The sequence below is a fragment of the Hipposideros armiger genome, unplaced genomic scaffold (assembly GCF_001890085.2).
Source record: "Hipposideros armiger isolate ML-2016 unplaced genomic scaffold, ASM189008v1 scaffold_252, whole genome shotgun sequence".
In the NCBI taxonomy this organism is placed as follows: domain Eukaryota; kingdom Metazoa; phylum Chordata; class Mammalia; order Chiroptera; family Hipposideridae; genus Hipposideros; species Hipposideros armiger.
In genome coordinates this window covers 410,626-437,868 of record NW_017731602.1, presented here as the reverse complement: position 1 = coordinate 437,868, position 27,243 = coordinate 410,626, and the positions used below count along the sequence as shown (strand labels likewise).

The 27,243-nt window shown below is 36.0% G+C and overlaps 2 protein-coding genes across 7 annotated transcripts in view; one reads left to right on the top strand and one right to left on the bottom strand.

Annotated features, from left to right (window-relative positions):
• The window catches only part of KIAA0825 (KIAA0825 ortholog), a 246,087-nt gene extending 233,584 nt beyond the window's left edge, over positions 1-12,503 (bottom strand). For 5 of the 6 annotated variants that reach the window (XM_019655925.1, XM_019655923.1, XM_019655922.1 and 2 more), the window contains exon 1: positions 12,407-12,503. The gene's annotated coding sequence lies outside the window, so the exon portion shown is untranslated. The remainder of the gene's footprint in view (positions 1-12,406) is intronic. The other variant, XM_019655927.1, reaches the window with a different exon arrangement.
• Positions 12,504-12,573: 70 nt separating this feature from the next.
• Positions 12,574-27,243, top strand: part of SLF1 (SMC5/6 complex localization factor 1) — a 76,034-nt gene continuing 61,364 nt past the window's right edge. The window contains exons 1-4 of the mRNA XM_019655913.1: positions 12,574-12,684; positions 20,333-20,446; positions 20,697-20,772; positions 23,904-24,141. Of these exons, the coding sequence (XP_019511458.1) occupies positions 20,333-20,446; positions 20,697-20,772; positions 23,904-24,141 (428 nt within the window). The 5' untranslated portion in view covers positions 12,574-12,684. The remainder of the gene's footprint in view (positions 12,685-20,332; positions 20,447-20,696; positions 20,773-23,903; positions 24,142-27,243) is intronic.

Sequence of the window (27,243 nt, the reverse complement as noted above, 5' to 3'; positions counted from 1 at the left end):
AAAAAAAAAAGCATCCATATTGGAAAGGGAGAACTAAAACTATCTACTTATAGATAACATGATCTTATATATGTACAAAATCCTCAAGAATTCTAAAACAAGCAAAAAACCCAAGCTACTGGAGCTAATAAATACCTTCAACAAAGTTGGCAGGATATAATTAATAAGCAGAAATCAATTGCATTTCTATATACTAACAATTAACAATTTTAAAATGAAATTAGGAAAACAATTCCATTTACAATAGCACCAAATTGAATAAAATATTTAGGAAAAAAATAAAAGAAGTGCAAGACCTGTTCATTAAAAACTATAAAACATCATTGAAAGGAACTGAATTAGATCTAAATAAAAGTCCATGTTTAAGGATTGAAAGATTTAATATTGTTAAAGTGGCAATACTTCCCAAATTATTCTACAGATTCAATGTAATCCCTATCAAAATCCCAGCTGCCTGTTTTGCAAAAATTAACAAAGTGATCTTAAAATTCATATGGAAAGGCAAGAAACCCAGAATAGCCAAAAGATCTTGAAAAAAAAAGAAAGTTAGAGAACTCACATTCCCCATTTTTCAAAACTTACTATAGAACTACATTAATCAAGACGGTGTGATAGGATAGGCATAAAGATAGACATGTAATCAATGGAATAGAACTGAGTTCAGAAATAAACCTATACAATATCCAATTGATTTTTTATGAGGGTTTCAAGAAAACTCTATAGGGAAAGATAAGTCTTTTCAAGAAATGTTGCTGAGACAACTGGATAGCAACAAGCAAAAGAATGAAGTCAGCCTCCTTAACCAAGATATTAAAAAAATTAACTCAAAATTAATCAAAGACTGTTATATATGTAAGTACTAAAATATATAAAATCATAGGTGTAAGTCTTCTTGACCTTAGATTAGACAATGGTTTCTTAGATAAAACACCAAAAGCAGAATCAACAAAAGGAAAAAAACAAACAAAACTAGATAAGTTGGACTTCATGAAAATTAAAAAAAAACTTCTGCTTCCAAGGACACTATCAATAAAGAAACAAAACAAAACAAAAAAAACTACACAATGGGAGAAAATATTTGCAAATCAAATATCTGATAACAGAACAGTATACCAGAATATTTTAAGAACTTTTACAGCTCAACAATAAAATGACAAATAATTCAATTTAAGAATGGCAAAGGAGGGGCGGCCGGTTGGCTCAGGTGGTTAGAGTGAGGCGCTGGTTCATAACACCAAGGTTGCGGTTTGATTCCCACCTGGGCCAGTGAGCTGCACCCTCCACAACTAGATTGAAAACAATGACTTGACTTGGAGCTGATGGGTCCTGTAAAAACACACTGTTCCCCAATAAATTTTAAAAATAAATAAATAAACAAAAATGGCAAAGTATTTAAATACACATTTCTCCAAAGAAGAAATAAAAATGGCAAATAAGTACATAAAATGATGCTGAATATCATTAGTTATTAGATAAATGCAAATTGGGACCACATGAGATACAACTTCATAGCTCACTAGAATGGCTATAAACAAAATATAAATAACAAATGTAGGGGAGGCTGTAGAGAAATTGAAACCCCCATACACTACGTGGGAATGTAAAGGTCTCTCCCCCACCCTTTCAGTGGGGGTATTTCCTTAATAGAATTTTTGCATTTCATAGTTATTATTATGATCTCTTCCACTAAACTGAAAGCACATGAAGACAGGAATTAGATCTCTTTCCCTCTCTTGAGTATATCAGGTAGGGCACTTGTCATTCTAAACTATCTGCAATTATTGATTTGCTTACCACTCTCTCTCAACCACTAGACTATAATCTTCTTTTTGTTTTTTTAAAGATTTTTTATTGGGGAATTGGGGGAAGGGGAACAGACAAGTTGCTGTCCTTTTGTTCTTCAGTCTAGTTGTGGAGGACGTTGCTTCACTGGCCCAAGTTGGCACCATCATTGTGCTCTTCCCGGGCGAGGCAGATCAGTTGCTGGCTTCTGGACGGCCGCTCACTGCGGCTGCTGGCCGCTCATGGTGGCTGCTGGCTACACACGGTAGCCCATGGCAACCCACTGCAGCAGGGGCTGCAGCCTACCCCGTCGCTGGCGACTCACAGCAGCCCAGCTCCAGGTTGAGCTGTTGTTCAGCATCTTAGCTGTAGAGGGCAGTGTCACTAGCGCTCATATGTGGGATCCGAACCAGGGCCCTCTGGCGTCCCAAGCCAGCTCTTTAACCAACGCGCCACTCAGCAGGCCCTATAATCTTCTTAAGACAGGGACTGTGCCTTCTTTGTTTTTGCATTTCAGTACCTAAACTAATGCTTGACACAGAGGGAGTAGAAAGAAAAAGTTAAGTAAGAGATCCCAAAGTGTGGTACACAGATCCCTGGTGGAGCCCCAATATTCTTTCAGGGGGTTCTCAAGGTCAAAATTGTTTTCATAATAATATGCCACTTCACTGGGTTGACATTTGTACTAATAGTGCAAAAGTAATGATGCCCCAGAACACAGTGCAATCTCCAACCTGTATTAGTTGTATTAGTTTTCTGTTACTGCTGTAATAAATTGCCACAAATTTATTGTTATAAAACCACACACATCTATTGTCTTATAGTTCTCTAGGTTATAAGTCTGAAATGGATCTTGCTAGGCTAAAAACAATGGTTGGCAGGGCTGTGTTCCTTTCTGGAGGTTGAGGACAATCCAGTGTTTCCTTCCATTTTCTAGCTTATAGAGACTGTTCTTTCCTTGGATCCTGGCCCACTTCCCCCATTTTCTAGCTAGCTATGGAGGTTGAGTCCTTTTCATACTGCATCACTCTGAATTCCTCTGCTGCCTCCTTCTTCCACTTTTGAGAACAACTGTGACTACATTGAACCCATTTAGATAATCCAAGACAATCTCACTATTTTAAAGTAAACTGATTAGCAACTTTAATTACCAGTTGGCATATAATGTAACATATTCACAGATCCCAGGGATTAGGATGTAGGCATCTTTGGGGGGACATTATACTGCCTACTACAGTAGCCATATTTTTTTCACTACCACACAGTTGGAATAAAAATGCCAGGTTCATTTAATAATGTCTTTGATGAGGCAGTACAAATTAGTAATTCTATTAACTCAACCTTTGAGTATACCACAGATTTTCTCAAAAACAACCAAATTGGACTGTCATTTCAAGGAAAACATTAGGCATTATTTGTTGTCAATGATAAAATCACAGTTTTCAAAGCAAAAATAAGAATTTTGGAAAATTGGTATACTGTCAAATGGATAGTTTCCCAATATTTTAAGATTTTCCTGATGAGACCTCTGGTGATACTAACAAATGTGATTTTTTTGATACTGTATAATGAAATGTATTAAGATTTGAAAGATCAGCATATCTCAATGAATCAAATATTTTCCATATGGCCAATGCATTATGCTAAACCATGTGTTTGTAAAGAGTCATCCTAAGTTTAAGATAGACCAAGGGATTTTAAAGTAACAGTACAAAAAGTTAATATGATTTCAGAATCCACATTGTAATTAAACCTTAAGAAACTATCACTTGTTAAATTCTATTGAAAAAGCTATTAAAATACTCCTTTATTTTCCAACTACATGTCTGTTATGAGGTTAGAGTTTGTTCACTCACTTCAACCAAAACAACATACAGTAACAGACTGAATGCAGAAGCAGATCTGAGAATTCAGCTCCCTCCTATTAGGCCAGATATTAAAGAGTGCAAAAATATAAAACAGTGCCACTCTTCCATTACAACTTCTGTTTTGAAAAAAAAATTTTTTTTAGTGCTGTTTGTTACCATTTAATGGCTTTATTAATATTTTTAAATAATCAATTTTAATTTATAATGTGATAAATATAAGTAGATATAATTACATACATAAAACCTCTTTGAGGTCATCATCAGTAATTTATTTTATTGGGGAACAGTGTGTTTTTCCAGGACCCATCAGCTCCAAGTAGTTGTTTCAATCTAGCTGTGGAGGGCACAGCTCAGTGGCCCATGTGGGGATCAAACTGGCAAACTTGGTGTTATGAGCACTGCACTCTAACAAACTGAGCTAACCAGCCGCCCCCATCATCAATAATTTTTAATAGTACAAAAATCTCCTGAAACCGAATATTTGAGAACTGCTGAGTTAGATAAATGAGAAAGCCCCAGAAAGATCATAACCAGATAAAGTTAGCCAAAAGAATGAGCACAGGCAGCCTCAATGATACCAGGGTACAAAGCAACACAAAAGAAGAGCCTAGAAAAAAGGGCTCCATTTGTAAATAGCGCACTTCAAACTTTTCCGAGTCAAACCTCTGAATAGCAGAGAACTGAGCTCACCATTGCTAAGCTGCATATAGGCATTTTTAAGAACAGGTATGAATATATGCTAAAAAATGAAGGAATAATTTATTTTCAAAAATCATAAAGAAATAAGCTATGTAATTATACACAAAACTTGCATTTTAAAAATGAAAAATATTTGGTGAGCTGAAATCTAAAAAAGCAAGAAAAGGGGCCGGCCGAGTGGCGCGATGGTTGAGAACTGGCTTGGGACGCCAGAGGGCCCTGGTTCGGATCCCACATATGAGGGCCAGTGACACTGCCCTCCACAGCTAAGATGCTGAACAACAGCTCAACCTGGAGCTGGGCTGCCATGAGTCGCCGGTGACGGCGTAGGCTGCAGCCCCTGTGGCAGTGGGTTGCCATGGGCTACCATGTGTAGTCAGCAGCCAGCGTGAGCGGCCAGCAGCCACAGTGAGCGGCCCTCCAGAAGCTGGCAACTGATCTGCCTCGCCCGGGAAGAGCGCAATGATGGTGCCAACTTGGGCCAGTGAAGCAACGTCCTCCACAACTAGGTTGAAGAACAAAAGGACAGCAACTTGTCTGTTCCCCTTCCCCCAATTCCCAAGCACTGTTCCCATCCCCCCAATTCCCCCAATAAAAATCTTTAAAAAAAAAAAGCAAGAAAAATGGGTAAAGAATGTTAAGACAATGGCGCACAAAATATTATTCACTGATATTAGTAAAAATTAAGACTTCATCAATATAACGCCCCTCAGAAAGAGCTCCCATCACTCCTTAGTTTAAATCACATAAACTCCAGACTTAAACTGTTGCATTAGCTGTGTTCTCGAAAGGGAAAATGGACAGTAAAATTCAGGAGATGTGGCATAGCTGCTGACTGCTAGAGACAACCTCCCTGACACTTAAGGGAAGAGCTCTTTTCAGCAAATCTTAGCAAAAAAAAATAACGAAAGTGACAGAGAACTATCATATTAACTAACTGGAAAACAGAGTAATTATGTGTTCTATGTAGAGGAAAGAAGGCTTTTCCTGGAAACAAGAAGTCTTTTCCTGGAAGCAGGATACAAAACAAAGAGCTCTAAATTTAGATTCTTAAGAACCTAGTTTCTGGTTCAAGTCATGTTTTTTTAATTATCTGGGCAAGTTAGGTCACCTCTTTAGTCCTCATTTCCTCATGTAAGATAAAGGAAGTTAGTCTAAATCTCTTGCTTTAAAATTCAACTGGGATTCAAAGTAACACACATTTTATATGCAAATCCTGAAGCCACATATATCTGGAAGAAAAAAAAAATGCAGGCTAAGTCACCAAATTGATGGGTCGTGACCTGCCATTTGAAAAGCATTGAACCGACTGATCTCTACAATTGCTTATGAAAAACAATAAAAGGGAGAGTGGGGCACAGACCTACAAAACTGTAATATCTTGATTTTTTTAACCACAGAGATATCTTTGGTAAGAAGGGAAATGGAAATTCAAGTTTAGGCTAATTTTCAAACTATGGATATTAACATTACTCAGCTACTTAAGATTATTATATTTATTGGCTACCTGAATTTAGAAATTTAGACAGCAGTTTGTTAACCACGCAATATCAAAAAAAAATCAGTGGCTTAGCTACTGTTTTCATTTTTCAGCTGTTATTTGGAAGAGACCTTTTGATCCCTTAACAGTTCTCTGGCTAACAAAACTGTATTATAAAATGTAAGAACTTGTTAGTCTGAGAACATATTCCTCAAATGATTAGGTCAATGTCTGGCAGGAGGGATTGTCCTTTTCTTAGGGGAGGTGAGGAGGGGCAGTAAAATTCAAGAGTTGAAATTTAAAAACACTTATAAATTATAGCTTGTGACAACTATTAATTATTTTTACTAATAGCTAACATTATGTCGAGTACTGGAGTGACATGGAATTCCTCTGACACATGACTTAGGCACAAGGATTCCCCGCTGGCTGGCTGAAGAAGTGCTCTGACATTCTACTTACACTCCTCTCCTCCTTCCATCCTTCCGCCTCTCCAGCCAACAATCAGGCCTGCACTGACACCTGAAGACACTTCCCACTACTCTAGCTCCCTCTCCTTTATCCTCCACAGGCAGTTTCCCCAGAAAACCTCTTGCATATCTAATCCCCTCTTGGCATCTGCTTCTCTGGAAATTTGAGCTAATCAAATGCTTACAAGTCCAGCCACCATATTAAACTGTATGCATCATTATTTCATTTAATCTTCACAAAGCCCTGTGAAGACATTATTACCATTTCCATTTTACAAATAAGGAACCAGTAGAAAAGTAACTTTCCTAGGGTGGCATGACTAGTGAAAAAGCTGGGGTTTGAACTCAAGCCTGTTTGACTTCATAGCTGGAGCTGCAGACCCGATTTTAAAGCAATTAGGCTTTATTAAACAACAACAAAAACTAGACAGATCCCTAACAAAATTTTTCTGATGCCTCTGAGTACTTTCACACATTATCAAATTTAATCCTAAAAAATCCATAAAGTTGATATTACCATTTTACAGATGAAGAACTTGGGGCTCAATTAAAGTAACTTCTTCAAGATCATATATAAGTTCATGAGTTTGAGTTCATGCTCAGGTCATCTCTGAATTCGGCTGTTTTACATTATACTCCTTTGCCTAATTAATCAAAATGACAATTGTCTTTTCTTCCGTTTGTTTCTTTAGTTTTAGATGATTTTCATGAGAACTCTATTCAGCAAAAAATCCCCCAAATTATTTAAACAGCTATATATGTTTGTTCTCTCTCTCCCTATGGTAGTGTGTATAGATATACACTATGGATACTATACTAACCATTTAGACAATATCCTGAACCACCTGTCTCCTTGTCTACTAAAGTTTTAACCAAAATTAACAGGGAAATGGCTAGAGCAGGGGAAGGCAAACTTTTATGACAGAAAAGCCGCCAGGAGTTGGCAAACTGCGGCTCGCAAGCCACATGCGACTTTTGGGGTATGTTCCATCTCAAAAGTTTGCCGACCTCTAGAAGAGCCAATCCTGTCTCTCACGACAATTTAAAAATTATTCGAGAGCCATAAAACAAATGAAATCACCATTATGTGAATAATATCCCTCAAAAATTTTATAAATTAAACTATGATAGTTTTTTCATTTTCAATTTTACTTCAGAACCACATGTACGTACCCAAAGAGCAGCATGTGGCTCGTGAGCCACAGTTTGCTGACTCCTGGGCTAGAGCACTGTTTCAAACACCTGTCTCCAATAACATATCAGCAATTGAGGCTGGGAGGCAGTGGTATTCTTTTCCCAGTTCCTGAGGCTTTTTAATAAGAGGGTGCTGATTTTTGCCTGTCTCCTGATTCAGCTGCAGTCTGAGTTCACCAGGCAAAAACTTCCCATAAGCAGAGTCACCTGATGAGGTGAATCAGAAGTCTGCATAATCATTTCTAATGACCAAACCCTGGTTGTTTCCCAGCCTCTAAAAGGACACAGCCTAGCAGCAGTCTGCATTGTGACTGGCAGAGATGGGTGTTGAGCAGGTTGGAAGTAACTCAACAGTATTCAGATGCTGGAAAGGGGTGGGTTTGTGGGGGTTTTTTTGTAGAAAAGGCATCACCAAAGGTCATGGAGCAAAAAGGGATGATCCTGGGGAACTCAGTCGCAGAAAGGGAGGCAGATCCAGGTCTGACCCCACCATGGGGAGTAGGGGTGTGGGGGAGGGAGCTCCTGGAGTCACTCCTGGGAGGGGAGAGCCCAAGGATCCTCAGTCCACCTTGTGACTTCAGATGGGGACTTCAGACGGGGACACTGAGGCTTAGAGAGGAGCAGGTGGTTGCTTAGGGTCACAGACATCAGGAAGGGGCAGGAGCCCCCGGAGGAGACAGAAAGGAGAAGCAAGAAGACCTCACAGCTTGAGACTCAAGAGAACCCAAGTGCCATCGCAGCTGGGTCCCAGCGCCCAGCCCCTACCCCGTTGGACATCCTCAATGTGAGTCCAAGTCTCCTCAGGATGGAGTCTCCGAAACAGGGTGCTAGGTGGCCCCACAGAGCCCCCTCTCACCTATGGACAGGTCTGAGTCCCGAGTCACAACAATCCGTTCACTAGGAAGGAGAGGGCTGATCCCCAGCCAGGAGGGGACCCAGCTTGGGGTGGGGGTCATTGGGAAAGTGATGAGCTGGGCCTGGAGTGGGGTTATGGACAATTTTTCATTTTTCTTTCTGGTTTATTTGTATATTCTTTTCTGTAACAAATGGGTATCATTTCCACAACAATCAAATACCCACACCATTCTCTACCCCATCCTGGTTATATGAGTACACACAAATCATTGTTTATTGTGAAAAGCCTAATGTCTTTAACAGGACCACACTTATCCAGAGCTTGCCCTGAATTCAGTTTTTTTTTACCTTTATTATTAGCCTTCACCCATCCTAAGTGAGTTAGTCACTATTCTCTTTTCTGACACCTTTGCACTTTCAATGTGACATTCTTTCCTCTTGTCCCCTGCCAAAATTCTCACCATCTTTAAGGCCAAAACACCACATTATCTTCTTAATGAAATCTTTTCTCATCTGTCCTCCTGAAAGTAAAATTTCTGTGTTCCCATCATGTTTTGTGTTCAATGATTGTATGTAAATTTTCCCTAATATAACTTTTTGTGTATATAAATTTGTCTTTCCTAGTAGACTGTAAGTGAAAAGGTTTGTCACCTTTGGCTAATTTATAAAGCATTTTTATATCCACCAATCTTCTTTTATCCTCACAGGATTTAAGGGAAAGAGAATCAGTATTTTATTTAGTGGCAACTGTGTTATCAGGCAGTGTGTTTGAGGCTTTATATATATATCATTCCACTTAACCCTCACAGCAGTCTCATGAAGTCATTTTACATACGAAAGCATAAGCTCACAAGGTTCATTGACTTACTAGGGTCATAAGCTGGCAAAAACGGGTGAGTTCTTTGTTATTTTTGGTCTTGTTCTTTCCATTACAAAAACATGATTGTACACCTACCAATGTGGAAGACACCAGTAAATAGCATGTAAAACTCCACTTATGGTTTTCTAGCACACTACAACGGCTATATTCAGATAATACTTCAGAGTCAATTAAAGTCAGAGGATTTTAGAACTGGAAAGGACCTTTTAGATCATCTAATCCAACTCCTGTATGTTAGAGATGAGAAATATGATCTTCCAAGAAATAAATTTCCGTATATATACCTAGTTAGCAGATGAGCCAGGATTAAAAACCAACTGAAGGCAATATAGCAAAGTGGTTACGATTATGGCCTTTGGAGTCAGCATCAGGTTCAAATCATAGCTCTAATACTTAATGAGTGTGTGGAACCTACGATGATTTACAAATCTTATCTATGCTTCAGTTTTTTCATCTGTAAAAGGAGGATAATGATACCCTATAGTGTTGTGAGGATTAAATGTAACAGTGCGTAGCAAAAAGCAAGCAACGATCATATTGGGTATTCTCTTATAGCCCGTCTCACTGTCCAATCTTCTTTACAGGAAACCACATTGCCTTTTATGGATGACTGTGGAATGGACGTTGTATTTCAAGGTCAAAGTGAGTAACAATAAATAAATATGCATTTATTCATGTGGTAAGTCCCTTTTTAAAAGCACATGCACAAATGCTTCTCTGTAGATAAAAAATTTTGGAAAGGAATTGTTCATTCGATATGTGTTTATTGAGCCCCTACTTACTACAAGTCAGGCATAATGGTAGATGCTGGGTATGAGAAAATGAACAAAGCTGATATAATCTCAATCTTCATAAACACTGAAATTTGGTTGAAAACAAAATACTGCTGAGATCTACCTATGAAACATATTAAGCAAATCTTTCATATAGTTAAGTCAATACAATATAATAAAGTGCACATTAGAATTTGAGACTAGTTGTACTTGTGTCTTGTGTTCATATATACTTGTGTCTTTCTGTAAAACAAGATACTCTTTAGAATTAAGTTCTGTCATTTCTAGTATTGGTCATTTCAACTAGATTTTAGTGAATTTTCTGACAATTAGCCTATTTGTATTTCTTTACATTAAATAGAATATTGGAATGGGTAGGTTTAGTTAAGCATACTCCCTTAAAATGTGTGATAATCACCATCTGTTGGAGGGTTTTATGAGTAGAAAAGAACAGTTTTGCTAATAACCAGTAAATAACAATTCCTTACAAGGCATTACAAAGTTCAATTTTATGAATTTGTGCTCATTTACTCATTTTCTTTACACACACACACACACACACACACACACACACACACACGTATATAAATGTGCATGTGTAAAGCTGCCTAAAGAGATAGCTGATACTCTGGACATAGGGTCACTAATATACTGATGATCTCCAGGTTGCTTGTATTTGTTTGAATTAGGATGATAAAACAGCCCAAGGATCAACAAAGAAGAATTTGTATTATTCATGTTGAAATTACCTTATGGTGATTCCTTAAATTCCTAACACATTCCTTAATCCTTAGCACATTAACATAAGGAATTAATTCCTTAATACAAGAATGTGACATGCTATTTAATTGTACCTGAAAGTGAAAACTATTGTTATAATTACGAGAAGTATAGAGAACAGTAAAAAAACAAGCCAAAGTAAGGAGTCAGGTAGACTGGGTTCAAATCTCAATTGCCATTTAATTGTATAATTTGTGGGAACATCTTTGAGTCACAATATAAAATGTTTGCAAAATAAGGATAATAAGATTTTTCTTGTAGAACTGTATGTAATAAGTTGAAACACAATAATGAATGTAAAGTGCCTGATAGACAACAGCTATCTGTAGTTAGTATCAGTGGTTGGCTTTATTAATTTGAAAGGAAATATCACAAAAGCAATGATTCAAAAAAAAAAACATCACTGCCTGTCTGAAAACTAGTTGCTAAATAGAAATACCCAACCTCACTTAAATTATTACAATCCTTTCAACTGGAGAAATAAAGGAAACACACAAGATTCAAAGAAAATGGCAAAATTGGGACTAAATGAGATTATAAAAGTTTGTTCAATTAATCAACAAGGAGATTGGAAGATCAATGAACTGTCCTAAACATGGTGCATTGCTCTCAAAATGTAGAAGGCAGTTGCTGATAACTCCTTATCTTAGAGTTATCCCTAGAACTCTTTTTGGAACTGGCTGCTTTAGAAAAAAAAAAAATCACCTGCTTTTTCTGGAAAAAAGGGTGATTATTTAATTAGGTGGTGAGTGAAAACAACTTACCTGAAGAAACTGCATTACTCAAGAAAGACAGAAGTCGCCAAGGTTCACTACATTACGTTTTTTAAAATCTTCGGCTGAATGAACACTTTGCCTCGCATTATCCCTTCTAGGAAGCAATTAAAAAAAAAACCACAAAATCTTATTCTGGCTACCTCAGACCTCCATCCAATCTTCTCCTGAGTCCTTCGTTATCCAAGGAAGCCTGGTGCAGTGCGCGGGCACTGCTTTCTGAAGGCACACCTATCCTGATCTCTGTGGTTTTCAAAAGGTAAAACGCTTGCAATTTTAAGCTTGTTCTCATATGTGATTAGCGCATAGCAGCCAGGAAAACAAAGGCCATTGTCACCCAATTCAAACTGCAGAGGGAACGTTAAATTAATTCTAAATCAGGAACGATCCCCTCGTCCCACTTTCAAAACGTTTGTCAAAGGTGTTCTCTTCAGCCTGCTACCTGCTTCCGCTGCCAGCCAGGGCAATGGAAACAGTACTCAGGAAAAGGATGTTAAAATCGAGGGTGACTAAACCCTGGCAACGGGAGAGTAAGGACACACTTTAAATATTGGTAGAGAGACTCGAAACTAAACCAAGTTGCGGCACACGGTTTCTTCGGCCTTGCCCAGGGACATTGGGGGACCCGAGGTCAACTTCCAAGTTGGAGGTGGATACTGCGAGTGGAGAAGACGTTAAGCCGGGATCCCAGGGCCTTCTCTAGCAGCACAGAGGGTCAAGCGCCACAGGGAAGGATGGGGACTCCTCCATGTTCAGCCCTGTCCCGCTCACTTCTTGGTTCAGCCAAGATGCTGCAGGAGCCTCAGCCAGCGGGAAACTGGCCCCCGGAAGCAACTCGGAAAAATCACTTACCCGTCTCCCACCTCCACCTCCGGCGCTGATCTAACAGGAGCCTGGCCCGCAGGCCAGAATCCAGCCAGGAACCCTCTCAGTCCTCCCTGACGACTGCTCCAGAGCGTCACTGACAACCACCCGGAAATGATACAATAGCTTCCGGGGCCGCCGAGCGCGCGGCGGGAAATTATTTCCCAGAGCCCAGATTAGTGAAGCAGCGAGCGCTGCAGCGGCAGTCGTCTTCCCTGTCACCACCACCGCCCGAAGGGAGCAGCCCAGATACTCCAGCCGGGAAGGTAAAGAGCCTCAGCTCGGAAGACACAGTGTCCCCTGACTCTGTGGGGATGCTTCCTCCGTGCCCCCCGAAGTTTCTGCCGCTCCCGGCTGTGAGGCTGGGAAGGGGCTGGGGTGAGCGGCAGAGGCGGCGCTTGCGTCTCGCGCTTTCCGCAGCGGCTGTTCCCCCTCTCCTGCCTCGCCGAGTTGTGCCTGCCTCGGTGGGCTGCACCCGCAGAGCTTGCTTTGCCTTGCCGCGGTGGAGGGCAGGGCTGAGCCGCTTCCCCCGCCTCCCGTTTGCGCGGCTCCGCAGCTCGGTCCCCTGCCAGCCAGGCGCTAGGCCACCCGCCTCTCTCGTTTCCATAGAACCGACTGGGACGCTTCTTCCTGAGTCCCAGCTTCTTGGCTGCTTTCCATAACTTTGCGTCACTGCAGGTGGCTGGGATCCCCAGGCCCACCTTCTTGTGACGAGGAAAATGGTGTCATTCTTTTCTTCCTACCAGAATTTTTGAACGTATCAGATGGTAATGATCATCTCTCTGCAGCTACTGTAGGCCTTTACAGGTAACACACACACACACACACACACACACACACACACACACTGTTCCTGGGGATTATGCTATTTTATCATAGCTCCTTGAAAGCTGGGAACAAGACTTAGTGGTTATTCTGAGATTTGTTCCACTCTCAAAGCCTCTGATTAAATACTGACAAAAAATTGCCCTGCCATATCAGCATTTGATCCAGAAATGAGATGGAGCTTGATTTTGATTTTGGAAGTCACAGGCTCTTTTTTTTATAAAAAAGAAATTACTGTTCTGTACCAAGAAGAGAAAAAAAAATTTGTTTCCGTTGAGATACTATATTCGGAATGAAATTTGTGTGGCCTTGTGAACTTTTTTGTTTTGTTTGTTATTATGTTATGCCTCAATTCCCAGAATATCTTTTGATGTGTAAGATGTTCCCATTTTAGGAAAGTTTGATTAAACCTGTATTGCAGGTGTTCAGTACGTAAATTGATAGTTTGGGGTGGATTTTTATGAGGGAGTTAATTTGATTACATTTAAGTTAAAGAGTATTCTTAATGAACTGGGATGTTCAGATACTTATAATGTACACATTTATATTATAAAGACAGTTTTCAATAATGCAAATTAGATCTGTTTTATAAATCCAGATTTTCTTTTGCCTTATTCACTTAAGTTCAATTTTATGACTGAATATTTTCTTGCTTCCCTAAAGCAAAAAAGCATAAATCGTGTGAGAGTCTTTGAAAAGGTGGTCAGATGTGGTTACTTTTTATGATCAAAATTCAAAACTCTTAAGGTTTGATAATAGGTATCCACAATTTCCACTAATGTCTAAAAACGTTTTTACAAAAATCAATAGTATGGCTTTATTAATTAAACAGTATTTTCTTGATTAGTCCAAGATAGCCTTGTCACTAAACAAAACATTTTAAAAATCAAAACAATTCCATATAGGCTCTGAATAATACAACCTAAAGATAGCGAAGAACCCTCTTTCTCAAAAATATAACTAAAATGAAATAGCTGTTACTCTTGTAATTGACTCCTTAAAATATGCTAATAGGAAGTATATGCTATAAAATGTGCTATGCACTTCTTGTTACTCTCTAAGGACGTCTTACTGCTTAAAAGTTTAATATCCTGAAAACTGTTAGTTTCATGTAATTTTTACTTTATATCAAAATTATTTGAAATAAAAGTAGTGTTTTTGATGAAGAAAAGCCCATATGAATTAGTCTTGTGATTAATACCAAATGCATTTTGAGAGGAAAATAATGAAAACTTTCTTTTTCATAAGAAAAAATGACACTCTTTAGATTGTTCCTAGAAATGCTTTGAAATTTTAGTCATTAGTGTTATTTATCTGAAAATAACTTATGATTATGTTTAAATATTTCCAGTGATACTGCTGATCAAAATGTCTCACCACCCTCATAGTAGATTCCTTTTCATGCAATGTATTTTTTTCTTGCACTAGCTGAAAATAGATTGCTTTGTAAAATTATTTTGTGGTTAAAAGTATTAGACTAAATTCTGACACTTAAGTCAAAGTAGTATTGTAGAAAAGGCATACAGTTTTTTCAGAAACAGGTCTTTGAATCTAGGTTTCACCATTTACTAGCTGTGTACCTTTGAGCCAGTTTCTTAATCTCTCATATTCTCCAGTATCCTCATCTGTATAAGAAGGGTAAACAGGATATTGTTGAGAAGTAAATGAACTGAAATATATGAAGTGTATAGACCACACTAGGTCCTCAATGAACAATGAAAGCCAGCTTGTTCAACCTTAGACATTATGCTCCTACTAGGGATTACAAAGTTCCTAGGACACTAAATCAGGTTCCACTTTTCATCCCCCATGGCTAACCAGTACCTACTGTCCATTCCTTTTTCCCCTGAATATCATACCTCTTGTCCATATTCCTTAAGGGCTCCTTTTTCCCTAAAACTAGCATCTTCAGTCCAGCCTCTTCCTTGTACAGTACTGGATAGATTGGACATCTCTATAAATCCTCTTAGCCTCTCATTTCTTCCTCACCATAGTCGCTTTGCTGTTACTTCTCCACTTCCTCTCTCTATTGCCAAATTTACTATCTCAGAGACTGCTTTTATCCCAAATAATACTATGGAAGTAAGAACATCCCTCAAGTCTTGTCACTGGAGATTTCAGTCAAATAATTAATTTTTGTAAGTACACACACACACACACACACACACACACACACACACACACAAACTCACTCTGTAGCTTAGAAGGATGGGGCAGGAAATAGACTCTACATCTTAAAAAAAAAAATTCCAAAGAACTGATTTGGCTCCTAGGTCAAGAGGATACAAAATTCCTAAACTCCTACTTGATGTTACAGCATACAGAGCCAAATTGTACTTTACTGTTACAGTTTGAGTAGTAACTGTGTTTTGTATCTACCTTTTGCAATATTGGTTAAAACAGGGATCTGACACTTTAACTCACACTTTTTAGTTTTAGTAATTATGTGCTTTTCCAGTTAAGTTCTTTAGATAACACAAATCATGAAAAACTTTCAAACTTGAATTCAAAGCAACAATATTGGTTGTATTCAAGTCTTGGTATATAATTTTCAGAAGAGGGAAGTTTAACTGCCACAGACTTCTTTAAACCTCTCTTTGTTGCAACCTTTTCCTTTTTAACCCAGCTGTTCAACTCTGCTCCTTCATCCTCCCTCCTGATCCATACCTTTGTATTCATATCTATATTCCTGCCTCAACTTTTCCTGAGTTCTCTTTTCAACGTATTCTGGCTACATGTCATATTCCTTAAGTGTGTTCTAGCTATGTGTCATATTATAAAGAATTTATGGGACCTAAAAAGCTAGTGCATAACGTTCTTAATTATGATGAGTGCTTAGGTTTATTTGCATTTCTGTCACCAACTGCAAAGGAATTTCAGGCATCAGGGATTGGCCCATGTGGGAGATATTTTGGGAAAGTCCACACCACAAAGACAGTTGCTTGCTCTGCATAAATGCCAGCTCTATTCACAATCATTATCTCCTTAGTTGTATTATGTGGTTCAAGGTAAGTAACTAGATTTCTTATTTTAATTACTACAAAAATTTAAAAATTACTACCAAAATATTTTCTTGTAACTAAGAATCTGATATATAATTTTTAATTTTTGACAGTAAAGATAAACACTTAACTGTTAAATAAATGATCTGTTTGGTTTTTTCCCCTTTTTTTAGGATAGTATCTTCTGTTTCAATGCTTGAAGATGACCACCTCCTATATAAGTTCTAGAAAAGACTATAATTCCCCTAGAAATACCACTGGTACCATTACATTGCAGTATGTTTCTTCCTTGTGTTGGAAAACTTCTAGAAGTTAGCCTTTGATTCTCCATACTCCAGAACATAGCACCCACACAAAACTTGACCATATTTGTAAGGACTTTGAATTGCCTGGGTCATTGATAGGTATTACACCAGTTTTGTATAGTGCTGCCTTTGGGTTCATTGGCATATCAGGCTATTGTTTTTTTGTCTTCTTAAACCTGCAGGATCTTAGGAAGAACCATTAAACCACTAATTTTATGAATATAAATAAATCTATCCATATATTTACATCTGTCTGTCTAGTTCTATGTATATATATCAATTTTCCCATGGAAATGTATGAATTAGATCTGTGGTCTAGGCTATTAATTTGTCATATGATGTGGTGTTAAAAAACATTCCTGGGCTGGCCGAGTGGCTCAGTTAGTTAAGAGCTCATTCAAGTGTGCAAGCTCTGAGCAACAGGGTCACAGGTTCGATTCCCAGCCCGAGCTGAGCTGCAACAGGTGGCAGGATGGCTCATCTAAAAAAAAACAAAACAAAAAAACCCCAAGATTCCTAAATGTAAATACTGTTGTTTCAAGTAGGTAATTTTATTATGGGAAGCTATTAGATTAGGTTAATGGAGTTTGTTCTTTAAAAATCTTTTCTACTTATTGTGTGCTATCACTAGGCTTCAAAATTCTGTGAAAGTCTAGCAAATAGCCCAGTTTTCCTATAAACTTGTGAGTAAATATTTTGTATTCTGATTTGTTTTTTAATATTCATATTTGCGTAATGTTTGAAACAGCACGTCCTGTTTTTTCACCAGTATTTTTTATTTCCCTTCTTTTAATTTCAGTTTCATGTTTGTCTTTCAAAGGAAAGAAATTGCTTTAAAAAGCCTGTGCTAATTTCTACTATTAAGCACAGTTGTTCCTGTTTTCATTTCACTGTGGACTCTTACTTTGACAGAAAATGCTGTTAAATATGCAAAGTGGGTATATTTATTCCATTATAAAGACAGTATGATTTATACTGACTCTAGTAAGCCTGTCACTTAATTTATGCATCAAACCAAAATATATTAAAATGTCACCTTGTTAATCATAAACATTCAAATTGTGAAATAGCTATTTTTAATTTGATCTAAAAGAAGACATAATATGATAGATTTTTTTTTTCATACAGTTCTATATAACATTTAATTATCAGGAAGCAGAAGGATAAAATTTAAAGGACAACTTTCAAATTAAACTTTTTGAGTGGTGGCTTTACAGTGATTTTTCTCATTGGTTTCTGTATGTTTTGATTATTTAACACTAGTTTCTCTATATCAGTAATTTTAGTAGCCAGACAGGCAAGATTTTAGGTTTTTAAAGCTACCCAAACTTCCCTTCTTCGGCAACATTTCTTGAAATAGCCTACTAAATAGCTTTTGAAACTCTTAAATACATAAATAAAATGCAAATAGTAGATAAAATATATGCGGTTAAAACACTTGTATGCCTCTGATAAAAGTGACTTTTAAGAACTATAAAAACAATTAGATTGTCTTTTCCTTTAGAGTACCAAGATGATATTCACAGGTATTTTGAATTTCAGTTGTCTAGTATTCCTGAAAAGACCTATTATTTTCTAAAGGAAATTTGCTTAAATGATTTATTTAAATAATTTTCTAGAATTACTGAAAGCAGCATTTCTCCGTAGTTATGGTCATATGCCTTATAATCCACATGTGACTTTATGTGTATTAATATGTGTTCTGCATTAGGCTAAATCATTATTTCTAGAAACAGCATATTCTTTGTAAAGTTTTCATATATTTCCAGTCTATGTTAATGAGTATTATCACTCAAGAGCTATGTTATTTAACCCATGTAAATGGTTTAAAAAAAATGTATGATTAACACAATAGAGTTCCTTATACAAGAAGCTACTTGCATTTTATTTACTGACGATAGTACTTTACTTGTATAACTGTTGGGTTGTCGGAAAAGTCATGACGTATTTTTTCTGTTTTTCGTTGCAAAAATGCATCATGACTTTTCCGACAACCCAATATTTCATAAGACACCAAGCCCTAATGTATACACTTTACAATTTTGTGTTGATCAGATCCTTGAAACTTTTTAAAAATTTTGTTTCATTGAAAAGCCTTATCATTAAAGACACTTTATTTTCCGTATCTTGAATTTTAAGGTAGTAGAGGGTTAACACATTACATCCCTTTTCCTCTTTTGGAACCAATACAGATATATGAAAGTCAGATATATTGAGGTAAAAATATCATCTTTTTTTTACTAAATAAAAATTATTTTATTTATGGCTTTGATGTGCAACTCCAATGTGCTTCTTAGTGTATAATCACTGAATTGATTTACCCACCCAGGCAATTAGTGCAAGCTACTACTGGCAGCTCCTTAGGACATGTCAGAAAGCATTAATATGAGAATCTTTGCAAATATGCAGATATGCTGAGTAATGCATATCCAGTTCGTTCTCTCAAGTAGCTTCTCCTCCCAAAGCCAGAGAGTGATGGAGGGTAGAGAAGAACCAGAAGTGCTATTACCCTAACTGAAGTTTTCCTCCTAGAAACTTGAAGCAAGGGAAATGAGTTTACTTTTGACCCTTAGTAATGCTCTAATTGTTTATAATTAGACATTCTTTCAAGTTTTACTCTAAAAGGAATCTCAACCTTTAAATAAATATATGTATAGATGTGTTTCATATATATTATAAATGTGTGTGTGTGTGTGTATGTGTGTGTATGTATTTAGTCTTTGAAAATAATTTCTGTAAACATTTTTTTACACCATCAGTTATCTGTTACTAGTCCTGGGCTCAAACAGTTCCAATTTTTGAGATTTACTTTTGTCTTGAAAGAAGCCAAATACCATTGCTCTACCTATGACATTAATTAAATACTAATCCAGAATGTGATAAAATTGTTAGAGAAATAGAAAATTACCCTGATTTCTATAGTCCATGCTTTCTTCATTTGTAATGATGAGCTGCATTCTCTTTGAGATACTATCTAGTTCTCATGCTCCAACCTCAAGTGTACAAATAAACAAAATATTGTATTTTAATTGGAAATGCTGTGAGTTTCTCCTTTCTTGCTTAAAAAATGTGCCACCTCAAATACAACTTGCTTTGTGAACTACATTTAAATATGGATTAAGGTCCTATCAAAATAAATTTGAAAACCATGTGATTTTTTTCAGTCTACTTTGTAGGTAATGAGATTAATATGTATATAGCAGAGTTAAGAAATAGATTGGGACTAGGATTCAGGTTCATTATATGTACCTATTATACTAAATTATTAGGTATAAATGCTGTCAGACCATGAGGTTTATCAATTTCTCCAGTACTTATACCCATTCTTCAATATCTGTCCACAAGTTTTTAAAATTAGTATAAAATCTGATTGTCATTGTCCACAAGTGTACTTATTTCATAAGATGGTAGCAAAAACAGTACTTTAAAAATGAAGCTATTATTATTATGCTAATATTTATTTAAGTATCTGTCCTTTTCTGAAGAATTATGTTCATTCATCAGTGTATATTAGTGGAAAGTAACATAGTAATGCAAACTTAATGTTCAAACCATAAAAAAAATCTCATTTAAGATCACATTTTGAGAAGATTAACTTTTAAAACTAACTTCTATTGCACATAAACAATTTTAATATTGGTATTTATAATTAAGCCTGTGTGTTTAATTCATTATGTTTAATGGCTTGAGTTTTTATTTTTAGCACTGATAAGTAACAAATAATGTCAATCCTGTGTACAATCTCTGTAACATGTTATCTCCTTTATGTGTATATATGTTAGATGGAAGATGGTGCTCCAAAGCATGTCATCCAGATGACAGGATTTAAGATGGAAGAAAAGGAAGCTCTAGGCAAATTGCTTTTAAAACTAGATTGTACTTTCATTAAGAGTGAGGTGAGTACAGAAACTTATCAAAATTTTGAAGATATAGAAAAATAACTATTGGGTTGTTGGAAAAGTCATAACACATTTTTGCAACGAAAAACATAGAAAAAATATGTCATGACTTTTCCGACAACCCAATAGAATTAAAATGCTGGCCTAAAAATGACAGAATGCCCCCTTGATGTTTTAAGAATAAAAAGAATGTGTTATAAAGGATATCTAACCTTAGTAACATTTTTATATGGATTTTTCCTTCCAGAAATACAAAAATTGTACACATCTTATAGCTGACCGCCTATGTAAGAGTGAAAAATTTTTAGCAGCTTGTGCAGCAGGTGAGTTAACTGCCATCCCTCTATCTTTAAAAAAGAAAATCATGTTAAAGAAAAAGTACCTTAGTACCAAGAGAGATAGTATGTTTATTATATCTAACAAAAATGTTTTTTCTGACATTTTTCTGAAAATACCTATATTTGATATACTTTTAGCTTTATTTTTCTGAGTAAAACTGTATAATGCATGAGAAATATATTAAATAGGCAGAAGTGCTTCATCAGATATTGTCATGTAAGTGCTTTATGTAAGAAACATTTTAATGAAAAGATTCTGTTGAAGCTTCAGCTGTTGTCAGTCAAGTTTCTTTTCTTTGATCTATCATTAAAAATAGTTAACTTTTTTATTTTCCTCCTGCTGCCTCCCCTGTCATTTATGCTGTGAAGCAATGATCATCCTATTTTATTTTTCTAAGATTTTAAATTCCATAAACCCAACTTAGGACTTAGTCCCTTCCTTGCTCCCTTTGTCACTATTGATGTTCCTTTTAGTTTTCTTCACTGTGATTCATCTGTTATAATATTATTCCAATGATTGCCCAAAAAAAAAGAATGTATTCAACTCAGGTGAATTTACCATTGTTTTTGGAGTAACTTACTAGAAAATCACAGATTTATTATTACCCCCATGAATGAAAACATACATTGTACCTGATGTTTAAAAAGATCATTGGCGCCCAGATAAAGAAACTACAGAATGTTTTTAAATACCCTGAATTCTCTAATTCAATAAATTTATTTTACAAAGTATAACAATGCTGTGGACATTATTGGAAATATTTTTAGCATAAGAGTAAGAATATCAATCTGACCCTAGATAGCAGCGGTTCTCAACCTTCCTAATGCCACGACCCTTTAATACAGTTCCTCATGTTGTGGTGACCCCCAACCATAAAATTATTTTCGTTGCTACTCTATAACTGTAATTTTGCTACTGTTATGAATCATAATTAAATATCTTTTTTGTTTTCCAGTGGTCTTAGGCGACCCCTGTGAAAGGGTCGTTCGACCCCCAAAGGGGTCGCGACCCACAGGTTGAGAACCGCTGCTAGATAGTGACTAATGATAGTAATCATAATTTAAGTAAAACCTATATATCTATATTAAACCTATATCTATATTTTATTAGAGTTATAATTATCATGAGAAAGATTACATACAATGTTCAGTGATATAGGCCTCTCACTACCAAAACATTTAGGAAAACAACTTAGTTCAAAGATAATGTTGTTGATACATTATAGTTTGTCCCATGTTGAAAAAGGTTAATGCTTTTTAATTGCATCATACAATATAATATTAGTTTCATGCGTACAATATAGTGATTAGTCATTTATATAACTTACAAAGTGATCACCCTGATAAATCTAGTATCCAGCAGGCACCATACGTAGTTATTACAGTATTATTGACTGTATTTCCTATGCTGTACTTTACATCCCCGTGACTGTTTTCATATCTGTCAATTTGTATTTCCCAATCCCTTTCATCTTTTTTACCCATCACTCCAACGCTCCCTCACCCCTCTGGCGATGATTAATTCTCTGTATATATGAGTTTGTTTCTGTTTTGCTTGTTTATTTTATTGTTTAGATTCTATATGTAAGTGAAACGATATGATATTTGTCTTTCTCTGTCTTGACTTATTTCAATTAGCATAATACCCTCTAAATCCATCCATGGTGTCACAAATTGCAAGATTCATTCTTTCTATGGCTGCCTAATATTTTATTTATTGTACATATTTACAACATCTTCTTTACTCATTTATCTGTCCGTGGACACTTAGGGTGTTTGCACATCTTAGCTACTGCAAATCGTGTTGCAGCAAATTTAGGGATGCCTATGTATTTTTGAATTAGTGTTTTGGATTTCTCTGGATAATACTCAGAAGTGGAATTGCTGGGTCATATGGTAGTTCTACTTTCAATTTTTTGAGGAACCCCTAAACCGTTTTCTGTAGTGGCTGCACCAATGTACAATCCCACGAGCAATGCAGGAGGGTTGCCTTTTTGCCACAAGCTCGATGACACTTCATTGTTTGTTGATTTATTGATGATAGCTGTTCTGACAGGTGTGAAGTGATATCTCATTGTGGTTTTCATTTGCATTTCCCTGATGATTAGTGACAGTGAGCATCTTTTCATGTGTCTCTTGGCCATCTGTTATATCCTCTGGAGAAATGTCTATACAGGTCCTCTACCCATTTTTTAATCAGATTGTTTGTCTTTTTGGTGTTGAGTTGTATGAGTTCTTTATATATTTTGGATATTAATCCCTTATTAGATGTATCATTGGCAAATCTCTTGTCCTATTTAGTAGGTTGCCTTTTCATTTGGTTGGTGGTTTCCTTTGCACTGCTACAACTTTTTAGTTTGATGTAGACCCATTTGTTTATTTTTGCTTTTGTTGTCTTTGCCTTAGGAGACATATCCAAAAAAATGTTTGCTAAGACCAACTCCAGAGAGTATATTGCCTGTGTTTTCTTCCAGGAGTTTTATGGTTTCAGGTCTTACATTTAAGCCTTTAATCCATTTTGAGGTTTTTTTTTTATATGTATATATATATGGTATAAGAAAGTGGCCCAATTTCTTTCTTTTTTTTTTTTTTATGTATCTGTCCAGTTTTCTCTACACCATTTATTGAAGAGACTCTCTATACCCTAATGTATATTCTTGCCTCTTTTGTCATAGATTAGTTGACCATTTAGGCTTGGGTTTCTTTCTGGGCTGTCTGTTCTGTTCCATTGATCTATGTGTCTGTCTGCCTTTATGCCAGTACCATGCTGTTTTGATTAGCCTTGTAGCGTGATACCTCCTATTGTGTTCTTGAGCTTGCTCTGACTATTTGAGATCTTTTGTGGTTCCGTAATTATTTGTTCTAGCTCTGTGAAAAATGACATTGGTATTTTTTTAGGGATTGTATTCAATCTGTGGATTGCTTTGGGTAGTATGGACATTTTAATGATGTTAATTCTTCCTATCCATGAGCACATACATGAGCATATACTTCCATTTATTTGTGTCTTTTTCAATTTTGAGAAAGATTAAATTTTATTTGGTATCTGGTCTTTATTGGTCACTGCTTATCAGAATCAAAATCCTTTTGTGACGGACTGTTTATTTGCTTTTTAGGAAAGTGGGTATTAACTAAGGACTATATAATTCATAGTGCCAAAAGTGGCAGATGGCTTGATGAAACAACTTACGAATGGGGATATAAAATTGAAAAAGATTCCCATTATTCACCTCAAATGCAATCGGCACCTAAAAGATGGCGTGAAGAACTGAAACGCACTGGTGCTCCAGGAGCCTTCCACAGATGGAAAGTTGTCCTCCTTGTGAGAGCTGATAAGCGTGATTCTCTTGTAAGGTAAGATAAGATCTTACAAAAACTAAAGCAATGAGAAAACAATTTTGGTTTGCTTGAAAAGTACCTTTTTGTATTCTTGGCAATTATTAGTTTAGTTTAGATGACCCATGTTGGTTTACTCTTTAACTCCTAGTTAAGCCATTCTACACATTTAAGTGTATGTATCTTGGAACAAAGCGTTTTATAGTATTGCTTTAAATTATTCTTGCAGTCTTTATTTTACAATACTTTGCATGTTATTTCTTTTGGCTAAGTCAAGCAAAAAAAAATTTCATTTTTTTAGTTTTAGTTTTAAAGCACTTTCAGATTTTTGCAAGTGAAATATTACATTATCACAAAGGCATTTTTCTGAGTTTATATAATCTTCATGGTTCGTACTGTTTCCATCATAATTTTATTTATTTTTGTCTTTTATATTATATTTTCAAATGGCTTCTTATCAGGTAAACTATTCTAAGATTGCTATGACTTTTGGGGGGGATGGAGTAGAAGGGCTTTTTGTCATCTTTATTGGAGTATAATTTATAGACAGTGAAATGCACACATTTTAAGTGTACATTTTGATGATTTTGGACAAACTTCTGCACCCTTGTTATTCCCACTACAATCAAGATCTGTAACATTTACATTATCCTACATTGTTCCCATGTGTCCTTGCGCATTTAATTCTGTATCTCCAATACCAGACAACCATTGATTTTCTTTGTCAGTGTAAATTAGAATTGTTTATCTTTAGAAGTTTATATAAATGGGATCATAATGTGTATACTCCTTTGATTTTGAGATTCAGCCACCTTATTGTATCAGCAGTTTATTCCTTTTTTGTTGCTGATTACTATTCCAAGTATGGCTATATCACAATATGTTTATTTACCCATTGCTGGGCATTTAAAAATATTTTTTCTAATGTAAATAAAGCTGCTGTGAACATTTGAATCCAAGTCTTCATCTAGACAAGTTTTCATTTATCTTGGGTAAATGTCTAAGAATGAAATTGCTGACTCAGATGGCAGTTTTGTGTTTAACATTTTAAGAAACTGTCAAACTGTTTTCTGAAGTCGTTGTACCATTGTACATACCCAGTAGCAATGTATGAGAGAGTTCCAGGTGCTCTGTAGTATTGTGAAAAATCAGTTGACCAAATTTGTGTTTTCTATTTCCGGACTTTTTATTCTACTCTATTGATGTCTATGTCTACCTATACCAACAACACACTCTTAACTACTGTAGCTTTAGTAATTGAATTTTAATAGAGTCTTGAAATCAGGTAGTATGAATCCTCCAGTTTTGTCTTTTTCAAAATTGTTTTGGTGAATCTGAATCCCTTTATATTCCCATATATATTTTAGAATTGGGTTGTCAATTTCCACAAAAAAGCCAACTGGGATTTTGATTGGGGTTGTGTTGAAGCTGTAGGTTAAGAAGGAAAAGAATTAAGATCTTAACAATATTGAGTCATCCTATCAACAGACTCTGTATCCTTCCAAGTCTACTTTAATTTCTGTCAGCAATGTTTTATAGTTTTCATTGTATAAACCTTGCATGTATTTTGTTAATCGAATCCTAAATACTTCTTCTTTTGCGATACTGTTATAAATTGATTGCTCTGAAAGTTTTATCTGCATTTGTTGAGATAATTGACTTTTCTCTTTTATTCTGTTAATATGGTAAATTATTCTGATCCATTCTTATATGGTAAAGCAAATTTGATGAAGTATTCTACTTCATAGTGTATTATCCATTTTTAATAATTGATTCTATTTGCATATATTTTATTAAGAACTTTTGTGACCTCAACCTGATAAATGATATCTATGACAAAATCTGAACTTAATATCGTGATTTTTTTTTTACCCCTCCATAATTGGGAATATGACAAGAATGCTTACTCTGACCATTTCTATTCAGCATTTTACTACAGATATTAGCCAGTGCAATAAGGCAAAAAAAATAAATAAGAGACATAGAGATGGAAAGAAAAAAGTTAAATAATTTTTTTTCATATCCAAAAGCCATGATTATATACTAAATAAGTTACCAAAAGAAGCTATAGAATTAGTGAATTTAGCAAGATCACAGGATAACAAGTCACTATATAAAAATTGTGCTTTTATATGCTAGTGATGAACAATTGGAAATTAAAATTTAAAAAGCAATATAACCTTTGGTGTGTAGTGGTTTGATTATGTGTCTGGATGTGTGTATTTTGTTTTTTATTTATAGTTTGTTATGTGTGTGTGTTTGTTATTTGCTTGGGGTTCTCTGACCTTCTTGAACATGTGGGGGTTTTTTTGTCTTATATTAATTGTGGAAAATTCTCAGCCATTATCTTTTATTTTTAAAGTTTTTTATTTAAGTATAGTTGGTATACAGTATTATATTGGTTATATTAGTTTCAAGTGTACAGTATAGTGATTTGACATTTTTATGCCTTACAATGTGATCACCCCACTAATTCTAGTAATCTGTCACCATGCAAAATTATCCCAATATTATTTACTATCTTCCCCTTTTCACCCATTCCCCTACCCCTTCCCTTTTGGTAGCCATCCCTTTGGTCTCTTGCTATGAGTCTGTTTTTGTTTTGTTCGTTTGTTTTAGATTCCACATATATGTGTAGCCATATGGTATTTGGTTTTCTCTGCCTGACTTATTTCACTTAATCATAATACCCTCTAGATCTATTCATGTTGTTACAAATGGGAAGATTTCATTCTTTTTTATTGCTTTGTAATATTTGTGTATGTGTGTGTGTGTGTGTGTGTGTGTGTGTGTGTGTGTGTGTGTGTGTGTGTGTGTGTGTGTGTGTGTGTGTGTGTGTGTGTGTGTGTGTGTACACCACATCTTTACTCATTCATCTGTTGATGGACATCTAGGTTGCTTCCATATCTTTCAGCCATTAACCTTTGAATATTTATTCTGTTGTGTTCTTTTTCTTCTGGAGCTCCATCCCCATGTGTTAGACCATGCGACTCTGTTCCACAGTTTTCACATGCTTTGTTCTGCTTTCCATTTTCACTTTTATGTTTCAGTTGGATATTTCTATTGACCTAACCTCAAGTTCAATGATTCCTTCCTCAGTTGTATGCAGTATGTTGATAA